Source organism: Limulus polyphemus, unplaced genomic scaffold (assembly GCF_000517525.1).
Source record: "Limulus polyphemus unplaced genomic scaffold, Limulus_polyphemus-2.1.2 Scaffold28, whole genome shotgun sequence".
Lineage (NCBI taxonomy): Eukaryota > Metazoa > Arthropoda > Merostomata > Xiphosura > Limulidae > Limulus > Limulus polyphemus.
The window spans coordinates 1,095,211-1,111,048 of record NW_013665638.1 but is presented as its reverse complement, the minus strand read 5'-3'; the positions used below and the strand labels follow the sequence as shown (position 1 = coordinate 1,111,048).

Genomic DNA, 15,838 nt, shown 5'->3' with positions numbered 1-15,838 from the left:
CTTTTATTGTATTTACATGTATGAATTTCATCTATAAGGTTTAAGTGAAATGTTGTTTTTATTGTTTAAAGTGAGAAAAATTAACAGTGAAGTCAAACAATTACACGACAACATTGTTTTGTTTTAATTCACACTATTGAATGAAATCCTTTTATTGTATTTACATGTACGAATTTCATCTATAAGGTTTAAGTGAAATGTTGTTTTTATTGTTTAAAGTGAGAAAAATTAACAGTGAAGTCAAACAATTACACGACAACATTGTTTTGGGAATAGAATGCTATATATATATTCCTAGCATTAAAGGATGAGTTGGAACTTAGAATGCTAGAAGTTCCTGGTCATTAAAGGATAAGTTGGAATAGAATGCTACATGTTCCTGGTCATTAAAGGGTAAGTTGGAATAGAATGGTACATGTTCCTGGTCATTAAAGGGTAAGTTGGAATAGAATGCTACATGTTCCTGTTCATTAAAGGATAAGTTGGAACTTAGAATGCTAGAAGTTCCTGGTCATTAAAGGATAAGTTGGAATAGAATGGTACATGTTCCTGGTCATTAAAGGGTAAGTTGGAATAGAATGGTACATGTTCCTGGTCATTAAAGGGTAAGTTGGAATAGAATGGTACATGTTCCTGGTCATTAAAGGATAAGTTGGAATAGAATGCTACATGTTCCTGGTCATTAAAGGATAAGTTAGAATAGAATGCTACATGTTCCTGGTCATTAAAGGATAAGTTAAAATAGAATGCTACATGTTCCTGGTCATTAAAGGGTAAGTTGGAATAGAATGCTACATGTTCCTGGTCATTAAAGGATAAGTTGGAATAGAATGCTACATGTTCCTGGTCATTAAAGGGTAAGATGGAATAAACTGTTACATATTCCGGGTCATTAAAGGATTGGAACAAAGAATGTAAAACCTTATGTATTTGTATACATATAAAAAAATGTATAAAAGGATATTTGCTAAAGAAAATAAGAAAATAATATTTTGTGATTGTGCAAAGGGGTGATATTAAATATTTAGAAATTTTGCAAATTAATTTAATAAGTAGTTTATAAAAATTAGACAAAAAATTGATAATGAACTAGACAAAGCACTTAATATAAACAGAAACGATAACTCCATGTTCCTATTTCTTACGTGTAATTAGGAAGTGAAAAACTATAATTATGAGTTTAACAAAATCGGAAAAATCCAAGGCCTGACAGAGTAATTATATTATAATAATTGATGCATTATATCATAGCAATTATATCATATTTATAATTTATCTGTTACATATATATAAAAGAAAACTAATTACACATAAACCCGCTTACGTCACTTGAATAGCTGGCGTAGTTGTACAATCGGCGCTTTTTTTTTTTTTGCTTTGTACTTATGGCTCCATTTCTTCTAGCTGTATGTAAGTTATTTAGAATAACAATATATATGTTCAGATCTTTGATTCTTAAGCAATGTACTTTAAACATGTAAAAGCCAATTTTGTAAACATTTTGTACCAAAAGTAAAAGCATGAAGGTCACCTTTTTTTTTTCTCGAGATCACCTACATATCAAAGAAAAAGAGTAAGCATTAAGATCAGATGTATCGGTACAAGTATGTAACAAATAAAAAGAGTAAGCATTAAGATCAGATGTACCGGTATAAGTGTGTAACAAAGAAAAAGAGTAAGCATTAAGATCAGATGTATCGGTATAAGTATATAACAAAAAAAAGAGTAAGCATTAAGATTAGATGTACCGGTATAAGTGTGTAACAAAGAAAAAGAGTAAGCCTTAAAATCAGATGTACCGGTATAAGTGTGTAACAAAGAAAAAGAGTAAGCATTAAGATCAGATGCTGCTTATCATTAGATTAACTTCTATTAAACATAAGTATAAAATAAGAAGTCTTTAGAGTTCATATATTACAGAAGGTCATAGTTTTCAGACCGACATCACCAAATGCTTATACAAAAGCATGTCTTTTTACCGATTTAGGTGTGTGAACGTGCTTACAAAATAAATGTATAACCAAAATCGAGATAACGTCAATCAAATGTTGCGGTTATCAATTAAGTTATAGGTCAATCATTTAATTATTATTTCGCTATGGAGATGTAGATCAATCATATACGGCCTCTTATAATTTACTTGAAGCTGATAGCAATGTTAATAGATGACGACGTCCATTTTTAACTTAAGTAACGCCACCTGTAGGAAAAATATACAACTTAATAAACAGGTTTTCATCGTACAATTCGGCTGTCGATGCTACTTACGATATCTAGCTGTCAGTCAGTAGAAGCGAGTATAGCGCCTATCATGAGGTTTTGAACTATAATTTCGTAAATTATCTACCAAAGGCTGTGGTTACGGTGTTCTCATACTGCTTATTCATCACTGTTTTTTTTATCATGCATAAAACATGTTTTATGGCCTGTCACGTCTAACAGCTGTTTACATATATAACACTTAACAGTTTCTTTGTGCAATAATTAATTAACGTAATCAATAATTGTCAAACATCAAGGTTGCCTAACGTGTGAATGTTCGTAATTTACATCTGAATTTCATTTAGAAAGTAAGGAAAAAATTCCGATCAAATACTGAAAGTGGCATATAAATAATTTAAAACGTAAAGATATACTTAAAACTACGAAAATATGTACATACAATCATGAGTACTTAATACACTTATACATCCACAGAATTCTACACTCAGATTTCACACGCTATAATTATTGTGAACGTTAGAGTCTTAAGTGATTCATCTAGTCTGTACACGTACACATTTATGAATTTATGTAAATACAGATATTTCAAGGTTCAACCAAGTAATTATACGGCATACGCTGTTGAGGCTCCTTATAATTATAGTCTTGAGGAGCTTTATCGTTTACACTTCAAGCTGGCCAAGAGGTGTTTACCACCATCTCTCGTGGGGAAGAACTTATCCTTTAATGGCCAGGAACATGTAGCATTCTATTCTAACTTATCCTTTAATGACCAGGAACATGAAAAAAATTTTAATGTTTCAGTTTAAAGTTAACTAGAAAACAATAAAATGAATACTTTTGTAAAAGCTTCTGAACAAGAAACAGTAACCTCGACTTCCTTACGATGACTAACACAGATTCGACTACAACTTGACGTAATTCACTGGTCTAGAAAGTAAAACAAAATACAAAGTATTATAAAGTCTAATGATAGCGATTCACAAGATATTAAATGTATTCAATATCGTTTTACCTGTCCCGAACTAAAAGACACAAAACTCACAACAAAATAAACACGTTAAAACAGGTACAGACTAGAATTTACCTAACACGCAACAAACTTGATCACCTTAAACAAGGTAAATGACAAGAACTCGTATAATAAACAACAAAATCATTCTTATGTGAGTCAAAGATTAAGACTTACGAAATATCAAGTGGAAACCAGCTTCATTATGAAACTTCAAACCTCGATCAGTGTCACAGCGGCATATCTGCGGACTTACAACGCTAGAAATCGGGTTTGCATAGCCGTGGTGGGCAGAGCACAGATAGCCCATTGGGTAACATTGTGCTTAATTATAAACAAACAAACAAAACCTCCAAACCAGAACTCCTGCAATAACTGCAGCACCAATATATGAGCCGTTAGAGAAAAATATTGACCATTAAACTATTTCTCAGTGACTTAGAAGTATTTTTGTTTTGCGATAAAATGAAAATAAGTTAAATTTAGTTTTACTAAACAATCCATACATAGAATGAACACCTTACTCTCACGCGACTATCATTATTAAAAGGTTAGGACAGACGAGGGTGCTATGTTAATTAATTTGCGTTATACTGTATTAATTAACAGCCCCTGTATAGAAGCCACACACGAAAGCGCCATGATGAGCTAATCACTGTTAAAAGTTTATGAAGTGATGGGGGAGGTTGGGGGTACACAAAGATATTTGGGTTTTACTAACAACCCTAAACACTTACATTAAACAAAAGGGAGATCATGGGGTTCTACAAAGAGTCATTTGTGTTCTACTAACGGATCATACTTCTGTCGATGTGAACCTCTTTGGTATTATCGTTTTTAAAAGTACAAGAAGTAAACCAATGTCAAGAATAATAGGAGATTTAATTGGAAAGCAATGTTTCAAAGATCGTCAAAGTGTATCTGGAAAAAAAAAGAAGTGGGTGTATTACTTGCATCAGAAGAACAAAATAAAAAGATATTTTCCCTGGTGTTCCGAGGAAGCCTGCTCAATGCTTGATGATGAATGATTTTTGTGTGACTCACTCAGTAATTTGGTCTTATAAACACATCAGCACAATCCACGAGCTCGTGTTGCTGTGCTGATTTCGTACTTAAAACACAATCCTCAACCAGCACTCTTAGAAACCTAAGGATTCACGCGTTTGCTTTTCAGTTGCATTAGATCTTCAATGATGCCAAATAAACGGCTGGTTTATGCCACTTCAGCCTCATTACCGTGTTGATAATCATTCTAGCTGGAAGCTGGTAGTTGAATACAACTAATTATAGACCAATGCTGGTGCAATTCCTGTATTCAAACAGTTAGCTGATTGAGCAAGTTCAGGCTACTCTCCAGACAAAAAATAAACAGTGTATTTTGTGCATCTTTTCTATCGCAGAAATCTATAGAACATTACTTGCACATTCGAAGGTGTTAATACCCTCTTCTGAACATACATATCTGCAACCTACTAGTCCTTAGGCCTTTTGTAGAACAGCAGTTCACTTGTTGAAGAAATAAAACTGTCCAATATTTTCCACAGTATGTACATTCATAAGATACCAGTGTCTGAACTAAGATTAGAGATAATTAGCTTTTTTCAACAAGTGAAATTGCCCAAACAAAATCAGAGGGAGATCTACTTTGTTACCATATCTCAGAATGAAGTTAGTACTAAATGATGACTTCACTCAGAGTAACTAATACAAGGCAAGACCAGTAAGGTACTAACTTTTTTATTATCCACTAGAGATTAATCTTGTATTAATGTATTATTAAAGGCATAGGCCAATTGAAGCCAAATTCATTGTTGTCTGAACATGCCACAACTATCATGAATTTAAATTAGATAAAGTAACTGCAGGTATAGCTTGTTATTAACCCTTTTGCATTAATCCTGCATCCAATGACTGGGTAAGTCACAGTTAAAACAGGGGCTCTTTCTGGGGGGGGGGGGTCTTCTCTTGCTGAATAGTTCATAGAGCCATGACAACTGGATATGGTAAAAAACCCTTATATCTTGTGGAATCTACTGCAGGTCGAAGCTTTGACAAAGCTTTGGACCATTGTGGACTCTGAGGGTTGCATCAGAGCAGAATACACAGCTGCAGTTGCTACCACTGATAACTTCCTCTTCTGCTTCAGTGTCTTGTTTGATGTGATTACTTTTGAACTATCGTACAACAGAAACATCTTGAATTAGGGACAAGATTCCATGAGAACTATACTTATAAATAAATATCTTACCACTGTTGACAGTAGACATGCTTTGGAACTCTTTCTCATGCAACCTCCTCTGATCACCAAAGTAAAGAGTTACGTTCTCATATGGCTCTTGCTTGTCTTCGAGATTTGAGCTTGTCCCCATAATTGTCCTGTTATTTAGTTGCTCCTTCTCCAGATGCTTTAGGGCACCGAGTATGTGGATGGCAGTTAACTAGAAGCAGAATGTGTGCATAAAACATTTGAAATAATTCACCTACATATACCTGACTAAAGATATATTATTTTACGGAAAGGTGAAATATAGCACTTTTCAACTGCAATAAGGATGTACTTTCTTCATTTCAAGTCTCTCATTCTTGGCAGGGACAAAAGCTAACTACTATTGATGTTAATAAGGATCAGCCATGGATAGCTGTCAAAGAGAGAGCACTGTTGGCCCCAATATCAAGCAGGATAATCACCTTACGTCTGCATATGTTTATGATGCTAACTAATCTCAAGTTGGTGATGTCATGACCATATCAACAATTTTATTGACTAAATCATATCTTTGCCTTCTTCTTGAGGTTAGATTCAATCTAGGACTATTTTTTAAACTCAGACTTGGGCAAAGCAGCCTGTTTTGCTTTTGGTTTTTTCCTGTTATTCATCCATATCAAAGCAGTAGTTCCCTTCGTTGATTCTCTAAATATATGCCATTACCAATGCCCTAATGTACCACAGTTAAAAGAAATATCCAGTTTCTCACATTTCATTACTTGGTCTAGCTTCGAAAGACAGGTACCATTAGAGAGGAAGTGCCATTTCCAAACTATCTCTCTAGAACGTTATGAATAGAAATTTTTCATCCATTAACAATGGTGTCTATACTGTGGTTACTTTAACAGGTTGTAATCAACTACATGGTTCTAGATGACTTTGGGAAGGAATGGTTTCAATGCATAGTTAATGATGCAGATTGTCACTTCTCATCCAAGAGGTGGCCATTGACAGCTTCATAGCTGACAGATACAAAAATTGCTTCGATGTGAGATGCCAAATCTTAAACACCAATTGGCTGGTATACTCACTGGAAAGTCCCTCAAAAAGGTGTCGATCAAGATACCCTTCCCATCTGCAAAAGATAAACCCTGCCACGAAGATGTTGTTAGATTAGATAATTCTTATAGAGAACCAGGTCACTACCCTCTTTTTGAATTTATATTTAGCCCAGTAGATGACCTTGTCCTCCACTGGATTAAGTCCATGTACAGTTTCCTTACAACTTTGTTCCCATCATTTATCATATCCTGGTTAATATATTTTATCGCGTCAAATACCATCTTCACGAAGCTGAGAAGCAGATATTATATTATCTGGCTTGCGTCAAATGATTTCAGACTGCTAAATGCTTAACTTGCACCAAAAATGGTCGAAATCCTCTTTGGTCAAAGCTCATAAAGTAAAAGGATTAATTTTGTCACCTTATAACCAGACACATGACATTCCAACTCATGGAATTGTCTCTACTAGTGCTATATGCTCGAAAGCTTATTGATGCTTGTCAACCATATTAACTGGTCCTTCCATGCTAAAAGGATCAGGTCAGTCCAGGCAAAGTTCTCTTAATGGGTTTCATCTCTCCGCCATGGATGGACGAGGTGTGGGTCGAATATGTGGTCAGACATCTTTCCTGCTTATATAGACTTCTTGTATGCCCTTTCAGTGGATGTTTTAGCATGGCAGAATATCCTACTTCTTGCACATCTCGGCTCTTTGGGCGATGTCTACCTTTTACTTTAAATATCTTTCTATTTCTACCAAGTTCAGAGATGTTGAAGTTTGTTACAGAAGACATGCAAGATAAATAATAGGCACAACAAAAATTCAGCAAGTCAGTACTTACACAAGGAAATCCTGATCATAGCGTCAAAAGAGTTTCCTCTTATTTACTGTGTATTTTTCTTGTTTATGGATGTCCCAAGAGGAATGTTAGTCCATCTAATAACAAGTTATTCACGGACGTAGTTGACAAGCAGGGTATCAATTAACAAGAAAATAGATATAACTTGCGTCAGAAAAATTGCGCAAATACACAATAATCAAATTATATTTTACAAAATGTTGTAGATGTTCCTTTTCTGTTGATTCTGGTTTTAAAGAAGTAAATCTACTTATAATCAGCTGATTGCTGATTAACAATAAAGCTTACTTTTAAATTTGATTAACCTAATCATGAAAATCACTTTTGCAGAATGACAATGATTTCAAGAATGACTTTTTTTCTTTTTTTTTAAATCCACATCAAGATGCCAGGTTGGCTCGTGTGGCAGGTGTTAAAATAACACATGATTATAGTGTGTTGCGTTCCCAAACACAACTAATTCACTTTTGCAGAATGACATTGATTTCAGGAATGACTTTTTTTCTTTTTTTTTAATCCACATCAAGATACCAGGTTGGCTCGTGTGGCAGGTGTTAAAATAACACATAAATATAGTGTATTGAGTTCCCAAACACAACTAATTCACTTTTGCAGAATGACATTGATTTTATTCAGTATTAATAGTTTCTTTCGTACTAATTCTTTCCACATCTTCATATGGCAGCATCACGCAATTACTTTACAGTAAACGTAGCTGAACTTGGTAATATTCATTCGTTTCAAAGTTTAAGTGTAACGATGCTATCACTGCATTACATCAAAGGCATGCGTAAAAACATCATACTGTTGCTCCAACGTTTTAGAGTTAGCAATAAGTTATTTTAATAATTCATTTTAAATGTTAACTTGAAATATCTTGTTTTTAGTTATTTATTATTCTAACTAATATATTGTACAAGTTAAGATAATAATTGTGAACGCATTTAATTGGTTCTTGGGTTTACTTCACACTTATGTTCATAAATGTTGACAAAACGGGAATGTGAAAATCTCACTACTCTTACAGATATCACAAAGTCTCAAATAATCATGGTGTCATCCTCAACTCTGAAAGTTGAATACTATCGTTCTTCGTTGTTTCTATTACTCGTTACTTTCTTAATTCAAATGTCTTATCTCCAATCTGTTCTCTAATGTTATCGAGCTAACTGAGCCTCTGCCTGCTTTTAATTGTATTGTACCAATCAGAATATCTGCCAACCTTCCCCTAGATTTAATTATTTGCTCAAAGTAGTCACAAACACACACACACACTCATATATATATGTATACAGCAGTAATATTTTTATCTTTCCACGTTACAATACTTCCTTGTTCCTTTCTATGTCGCTAGTTTTCATCATTCGTCTTTTATACCACATTTAAAATGTTTCCAACTGTTGTTTTGTTTCAGCAGATAGAATCCACGTTTTCACCTTATAGATTAGTAACGACCACACATAACACCTTAGTGGCCTTTTTTTCCAATTCTAGTTTGACATCTCTCATGAGCAATTATTTGAAATTGAATAAAGCTATTTTTTGCCATTCCTATCCTTTCCTTTGTCATTTTTCCACACTGAAACTTTTCTACTCGCTCCAGCTCTTTACCTTCTGTTTCGATACACATTCCGGGAACTTCCTCAGATCGAAAAATTACCATTGTTTTAGTGTTGTTCACACTTATTCTGAATACCTAGTATTTCTATTTATCAGCAAGCCTGTTAACTAGCTGTTGCATCTCTTTCTCAGAGTTTCCCATGAGTGATGTATCATGAGCATACCTATTATTACAGATCATAGGTACTATTACAGATTATATTTCCGTTAACCTCTGTCCTCTCTGCATAAAAACTACATAATGTCGACGACAGAATGAATTCTGAAGTCCATCAACTGTAAACATCAGGTCAAACTGGAATATATATATTTTATTTTGTTTTAAAAATCGAGTTTCAGTTTGACAATGGATTTTGGTTTAAATAAGAATAATGGAACCAACTGATTCTAAGTTGTTGTTTTTTTTTGTTTCTACTCTGTTTGTTGTGTTATGTTATAAAAGTTGTGAGATACTATCTTATTTGTACTAAAGCAAGCTGCTCGTGTTCAATTAAGTCCAATTACAATAATTTATAAACTATTTAATGTGTATATAGATAACTGTAACTTCTAGGCAACACCTGGCAATCGTTCTATTTTCTTTATCTCTCTATTTATGCATAGGTCACAGGAGTTACTACGTCCAGTATATCCATGTCATTGCTAAATGCGATTAGTTTCGAAGGACAGAATAGTCGGCTGTCGTTGCCTGTGTTATGATTGTATATCATATCTTTTTTAACCGGTGTCTTTATGCTTATGTATATAAACGATATTATGCGGAGTAAGTGATACCTATACAATCTGCTTAAAACTTATTTTGTTCTCAAGGGCCAAGGTTATCATAGTAACAGTAGATTGTATATTATCCAACAATGTGACGTGTCGTTTGAACTTTTTATAGAGAACTGAGTTGTCTAATAATTAAATATTCCCTGTAGTTCGCTAACTATTCTGTGTATACATGGCTGCATAAGGGTCATATTTCCGAATGTTGGTAACTACACGCCATTGTTCAGAACGAAGGGAGTTATTCCATCTCATGGACGTTTTTTCCGATTCCCAGGCTCGAGTTCAGCCGTAACAGCTGGGCTTCACTGCGGCACAAAGAACTTCGTGCGCTACGGTCCTAGAAAGAAAACCGCAAGCCTTAGAAATCAAGTAAAACACCAACATGCTGAGATATGTGACACGCCCTATCATGACGTCAAATTCGACAAGAGGTGGAGCTTAGAAAACCACAGCCCGACTCTGTGTCTGCTCCCGTTTCACCAGCCTTTCGAGCCCCGTAATAAGCATTTTTCCTGATCATGAGATCTCCGCTTGACCATATATGCCTTTTGGCGGTAAAGCCCATTTTATAACGAATGATTCATTTGCAGTCTTTATTGATGAGACAAAGACAGTGTTCCAAAAAAATTGAAAAAAAAAATCGAATTTGTCAGACCTAGCGGCGATAAGAGGCAATGCAATATAGAAAACGCAAATAAGCAGTAAAGGTCAACATCTGTGTAAAAATGTTTGTTATTGAAAGAAAGGTCTGTACTCATTAAAGAACTAAAAATGCCGGTTGCATACTAATTGGGAACACAGTTCGCGGCTAGTGTACACAAACTACAAACCAATCCATCGTTGTGTGTTCTTTCACAGAGATTTTATTTAACGTGTTTTAACTCTGATGGTATTTCAGTCTGTTTCAAAAGAAACGTTATCTGTTTATAACGTGTTTCTTACCACAACCTCGTGTGATATTAACCGTTTTTTTTAATAATCCGAAAAAATAACCTTTAATGGTTGAATTACCAGCAACAAGGAGAGAGCGAATCTATACGGTGTCTACAGTTTTTTTTTCTGTTTAGAAATCCTGGTCGTAATCCTCAAGTTTTAAAGAAAAAAAGAAAACAGAGAGAGTTTGTTTTTGTTTTTGAATTTTTTCGCGCAAAGCTACACGAGGGCTATCTGCGCTAGCCGTCCCTAATTTAGCAGTGTAAGACTAGAGGGAAGGCAGCTAGTCATCACCACCCACCTGCCAACTCTTGGACTACTCTTTTACAAACGAATAGTGGGATTGAACGTACACCATAACGCCCCCACGGCTGAAAGGGCGATCATGTTTGGCGGGACGGGACAGAGAGAGAGAGAGAAATGTTTTGTTCAAACTTTTGTTTGGGATAAAGGTAAACTTGGAGTTTTTAGTGTTACCTCAAATAAATTATATTTCCCACTTTTAAGCTCTACAAAATATTAATAAAAGAAAATATGTTTTCATCTATCGTAATTTTAAAATACTTAAATACCACTCAGAAGGAGCTCAACAATTAACTTTAAAAAAACAGCCTGTAAAAGCTTGTTACTCGAATCAAGTCTGTGGTATTGAAAGAAAATATGACATTTTAAGATGGCCCGGCATGGCCATGTGGTTAGGGCGCTCGACTCGCAACCTGCGGGTCGCGGGTTCGAATTCCCGTTGCACCAAACATGCTCACCTTTTCAGCCGTGGGGGTGTTATAATGTGACGGTCAATCCCACTATTCGTTGGTAAAAGAGTAGCCCAAGAGTTGGCAGTGGGTGGTGATGACTAGCTGCCTTCCCTCTAGTCTTACACTGCTAAATTAGGGACGGCTAGCGCAGATAGCCCTTGTGTAGCTTTAGGCGAAATTCAAAACAAAGAAACATTTTAAGAAGCGTCTACGTTACTGCTTCCTCGGCTAAATGGTAAGATTTCAAAATCCCTTGGAAATAATAATTAAAAACAAAGGTAAAATGCATCTTGTTTTTGTTTCTACTATGCAAACTTAATCTCAGTTAGTGGCCGAGTGCGGCCCAATGGTCAGCGCGTCAGATGGAGCTGATTTCAGAGGTTTGCGTCCCGTCACTACAAATATATATATATATATATATATATATATATCGTACTCCGCACCTTGGGGCTGTAGGTGTGCATTATAAGAGTGACGGCCAAATGCCGTCATTCGGTCTGATAAGAGTAGCCCAAGAATCCACAGTGGTTGATACGATTTCAAAATTAGAAACGGTTGGTGTAGATTTATGCGAAACCCAACGAAAAAATGCGGAGTTCGATTCCCCGCGTAGTTATCTTATTAATACGTGACTTTGCACTAAAACAAAACTAAAAATTCATCGTCTAGATTCAAAAAAAGAAGAATATCTTATTGAAATACAAAAATTAGAAGAAACAAAGCGGTACGTGTGTAAAACATATGAAGACGTATCCAATGAGTTACCATATAGCATGTTTGTTTTATAGTACTGGTATTCTTGGCCATTATTGGATAAACTGGAACATTGAATGCTATATATATTCCTAGCATTAAAGGATGAGTTGGAACTTAGAATGCTAGAAGTTCCTGGTCATTAAAGGATAAGTTAGAATAGAATGCTAAATGTTTTATGAGTCTTATTTTGCAACTTTATAATGGTGTCGTATGATGTGTTAATTTTATTGAGAGACTCTCATGATGTTATAAGTTCTTTTGAAACGTACAATACATATTATTGTATAAATTCAAGTTGTTACAGTGATACAGTTTTTCGTTTTGTCATTACTGGTCTAATGTTCTGTTTGTAGTTAAGTACAAAGCTACACAATGGTCTATACTCTGTACTGCCCACCACGGGTATCCAAACCCGGTTTATAGCGTTGCAAGTCCACAAACATACCGCTGTGCCCTTGGGGGCTACTGTTCTAATCTATAACAAGTAACGTGTATAACAAATGAACTCAAATAAGCGACAGGAGTTATTGAAATAACCTATATCTAAAATAAAAAATTTCTATTTCTCATTCTAAGTGCTTTTTACAATTACATACATCTCCAAAATTATTATTTTAAAGTTGAGTAACATTTTATAATAGTTATTAGCAAACATAGAAAATAATTCACATTGTTGAATTATGCTTAAGCCTTAAAACTAAACGGTCTATCATACAAAAAAATATCCCATTTCATTGCCAATTCTGCAAACCTTAGTAAATGAGAAATTATCACAATTTGAGAGAGATGAAGAACTATTCACAAATGTGGAAATGGAGTTTTCAACGTTTATCATAAATATTTATTTCAAACGATCCATTTTTATCACATGTGTAAATATAAGTAATACTAATTAAGATTATCACAACTTATTCGGTTAATTTGTACTATAAAGCTTGAGTTCATTAATTACATTTGAGCATATAAGTTTCTATAGATAAAAACCAAAATTATATCTTGATTTGTGTTATAACAAATCTATCTTGAAGTAGTTGAGTTTTAATTTGTAAACTCATAAAAAGCGAGATCTATTGGATAACTCTTTAAACTAACTTTTTTCTTTATCAAATGCTTACATTTAATTAAAATAAAGAAAATCTGGAGTGTTTTAACTATTCTAATATTTTACAATCTCTCTAAGTTGCCAATACAAATATGCTTATAAAAAAAAGTCCAATCTAAGAAATCATTATCAATAAACCCACAATTAAATTATTTACAAAACCAAGTTCTAACCTATTAGAACAAGTTTATAATTCTGAATCAAAGGTCCAATGGGTATTTGATTTTTAGAACTTTTTCGTTTTTGTTTTTTAAAGCATTGTTGAAAGCGAAAAGATGGCACTTAAATAAAAAGTATTTAACGTTAAAGAACAGTCCATATATATGTTTACATAAGTTTGTTTTTGTTTAGAATTTTCAAAGAATTTTTTTCTCTCTCAGTGTTTGCTGTTTTACACATTTATACTTTATAGTAGACCTCGTGGGAAAATATTAATTCAAACTATTTGATTTTTGTAACTATAATTTTATCAATTATCCTGTGATATAATCATTATTTTACTAATATTAATTCAACCTATTTGATTTTTGTAACTATAATTTGATCAATTATCCTGTGATATAATCATTATTTTACTCAGTTTTGTATTTCAGATTTTCTATATTAGATAACTTCCCTAAAACGAAACATCACAAAAACTTCCCTTCACAGGATAGTAATACTAGGACAGCGCTCAACGTGCTAGTGATTTTGAATGCTTAATGTTAAGTTGTCAAGGCTATGTATTTAGGCTTAACTTCGATATATATAGGTGAAACAAATGTCCTAATTCTGTCGTTTTTTTTCTTATTAGTCCATATATATGCGATTTTTTTCAAATAAGCGATTATTGACTGAGGGCAGTAAAATTAATTTTAATTTTATCTGCGATTCGAAATTTTGATTTACAATTCGAAAGAGTATTTTGTTCATGTTATTCGTGACTTCAATGCTCCTTTGTGTTTCTCCAAATAACATCACAAAGTGATTTAAAAAACGCATAGAATCGTTTACTGTAATGATATGCAAAACTGAAAAAGACGGGTCTCCTTCAAATAAAGTAATAAATTTACGGAGAAAATCCTAAGATTTCACAGTAAAAGACTGGAGCATTCCGATGTAACCTGAGTAGTATTTAGTACGTCAACCGAAGGGAAGTTCCGGGAGAGAGAGAGAGACAGCGAACTTCCAGCAATGTTAACCTGGTAACGAGTGCTGGAGAAAATACGTCGACCGACGAATGATGATTTTGGTCGGCGGCATGGCTGAGTCATAGACCGAGTGGTGAAACATCGAGAAGACGTACGGGTGATTCGTAAAGTTTTCGCGCCTAATACTGATGAGTAAGATTCACGAGTTAACTTTCCTGCAACTTTCTAAGAATAATGAGTAACGCGTGGTTGAGTTGCACAATTGAAAAAACAAACAACAACTGTGATAAGCCTTTATTTAACAGTTTTAAAACATGACAGACTTTCATTTCGAACCAAAGTTCTAAAGATACATTTGTAAAATCAAATTAAAAACTATTTAGTGTGAATAAGATTCCACTATAATTCTATTACAAATAGAATAAGATTCCACTATAATTCTATTACAAATAGAATAAGATTCCACTATAATTCTATTACAAATAAAAAATTACACATTTAGGGCTAGAAAAACAGGTGTTCTGAAGCTTATGTTGATCTTATTTTCAAGTTGATAAAAATATCAGTTGCGTTTATTAGTTTTTTTCCTCGAAAATTTTATGCTCACTTTCCTTGAAAATGAATACATTTGAAAGAACTCAAAGACAAAGGTGAAACATTGCAATACTTAATAGCATACCACTTCCACGTGACCTTCCCTACACCCATTCTGAAACCGCACCTGTCTGTCTTCTTGAGGTCTGTCTCTGTAACTTGTGTACCTCACCTAATGAAAGGAGAAAAAGGCAGTCTGTGACAGTGGTTAATTACGACGACACACCTGGTGTCAGGTAGGCGTCTGTGAACATGAAAAATAAAAGCACAAATATTTTGCGTGCGAGACTAATCTCAGCCACTTTAGTAACAACCGTTAAGACACCCTGACAAGGACGACTTGTCTAAGAAGCTTCGGTATATATATTTAATAAATTTTAAATACCTTACCTCACTTTCGCGGCTCAGTCTTCGGAACAGGTCATCTGATTCAAATTTCGCCTTCTGGTCTGCCACTACTCGCGGCATTTTAAAAACAAACCGATGAAGCTGATCGTATATGCTAGGAGTCTCAAAAGGAAGCATGTTGAATTCTGTCTATGCTACTTCTCTGACTGCAGCCACAACAAACTTATTTCAGTAGCTCCGCGCCAGCTTTTCGGTGCAGCCTGCAGCTCCTATTGGGCTACCAGGAATCACTTACTCACCGCTTCGGCGAACCGGAAACCGACGATTACCATATTGGGATGCTCGGCCTTAGGCTTCGGAAAAATAGGCGTGGTTTTTACGTCTGACGTCAAGGGATTATTATGTGGTTTCCCAGAAGGCAACACGATAGTACAAGAAACACCAGTACCGATGTGACGTATATA

At 34.5% G+C, this 15,838-nt stretch overlaps 1 protein-coding gene across 1 annotated transcript in view; it reads right to left on the bottom strand.

Moving 5' to 3' along the window:
- Positions 1-15,613, bottom strand: part of LOC106459537 (protein big brother-like) — a 43,002-nt gene extending 27,389 nt beyond the window's left edge. Inside the window, exons 1-2 of the mRNA XM_013919165.2 lie at positions 15,417-15,613; positions 15,112-15,198 (exon numbers count right to left, since the gene is read on the bottom strand). Coding sequence (XP_013774619.1) covers positions 15,112-15,198; positions 15,417-15,551 — 222 coding nt within the window. The 5' untranslated portion in view covers positions 15,552-15,613. The remainder of the gene's footprint in view (positions 1-15,111; positions 15,199-15,416) is intronic.
- Positions 15,614-15,838: the final 225 nt, after the last annotated feature.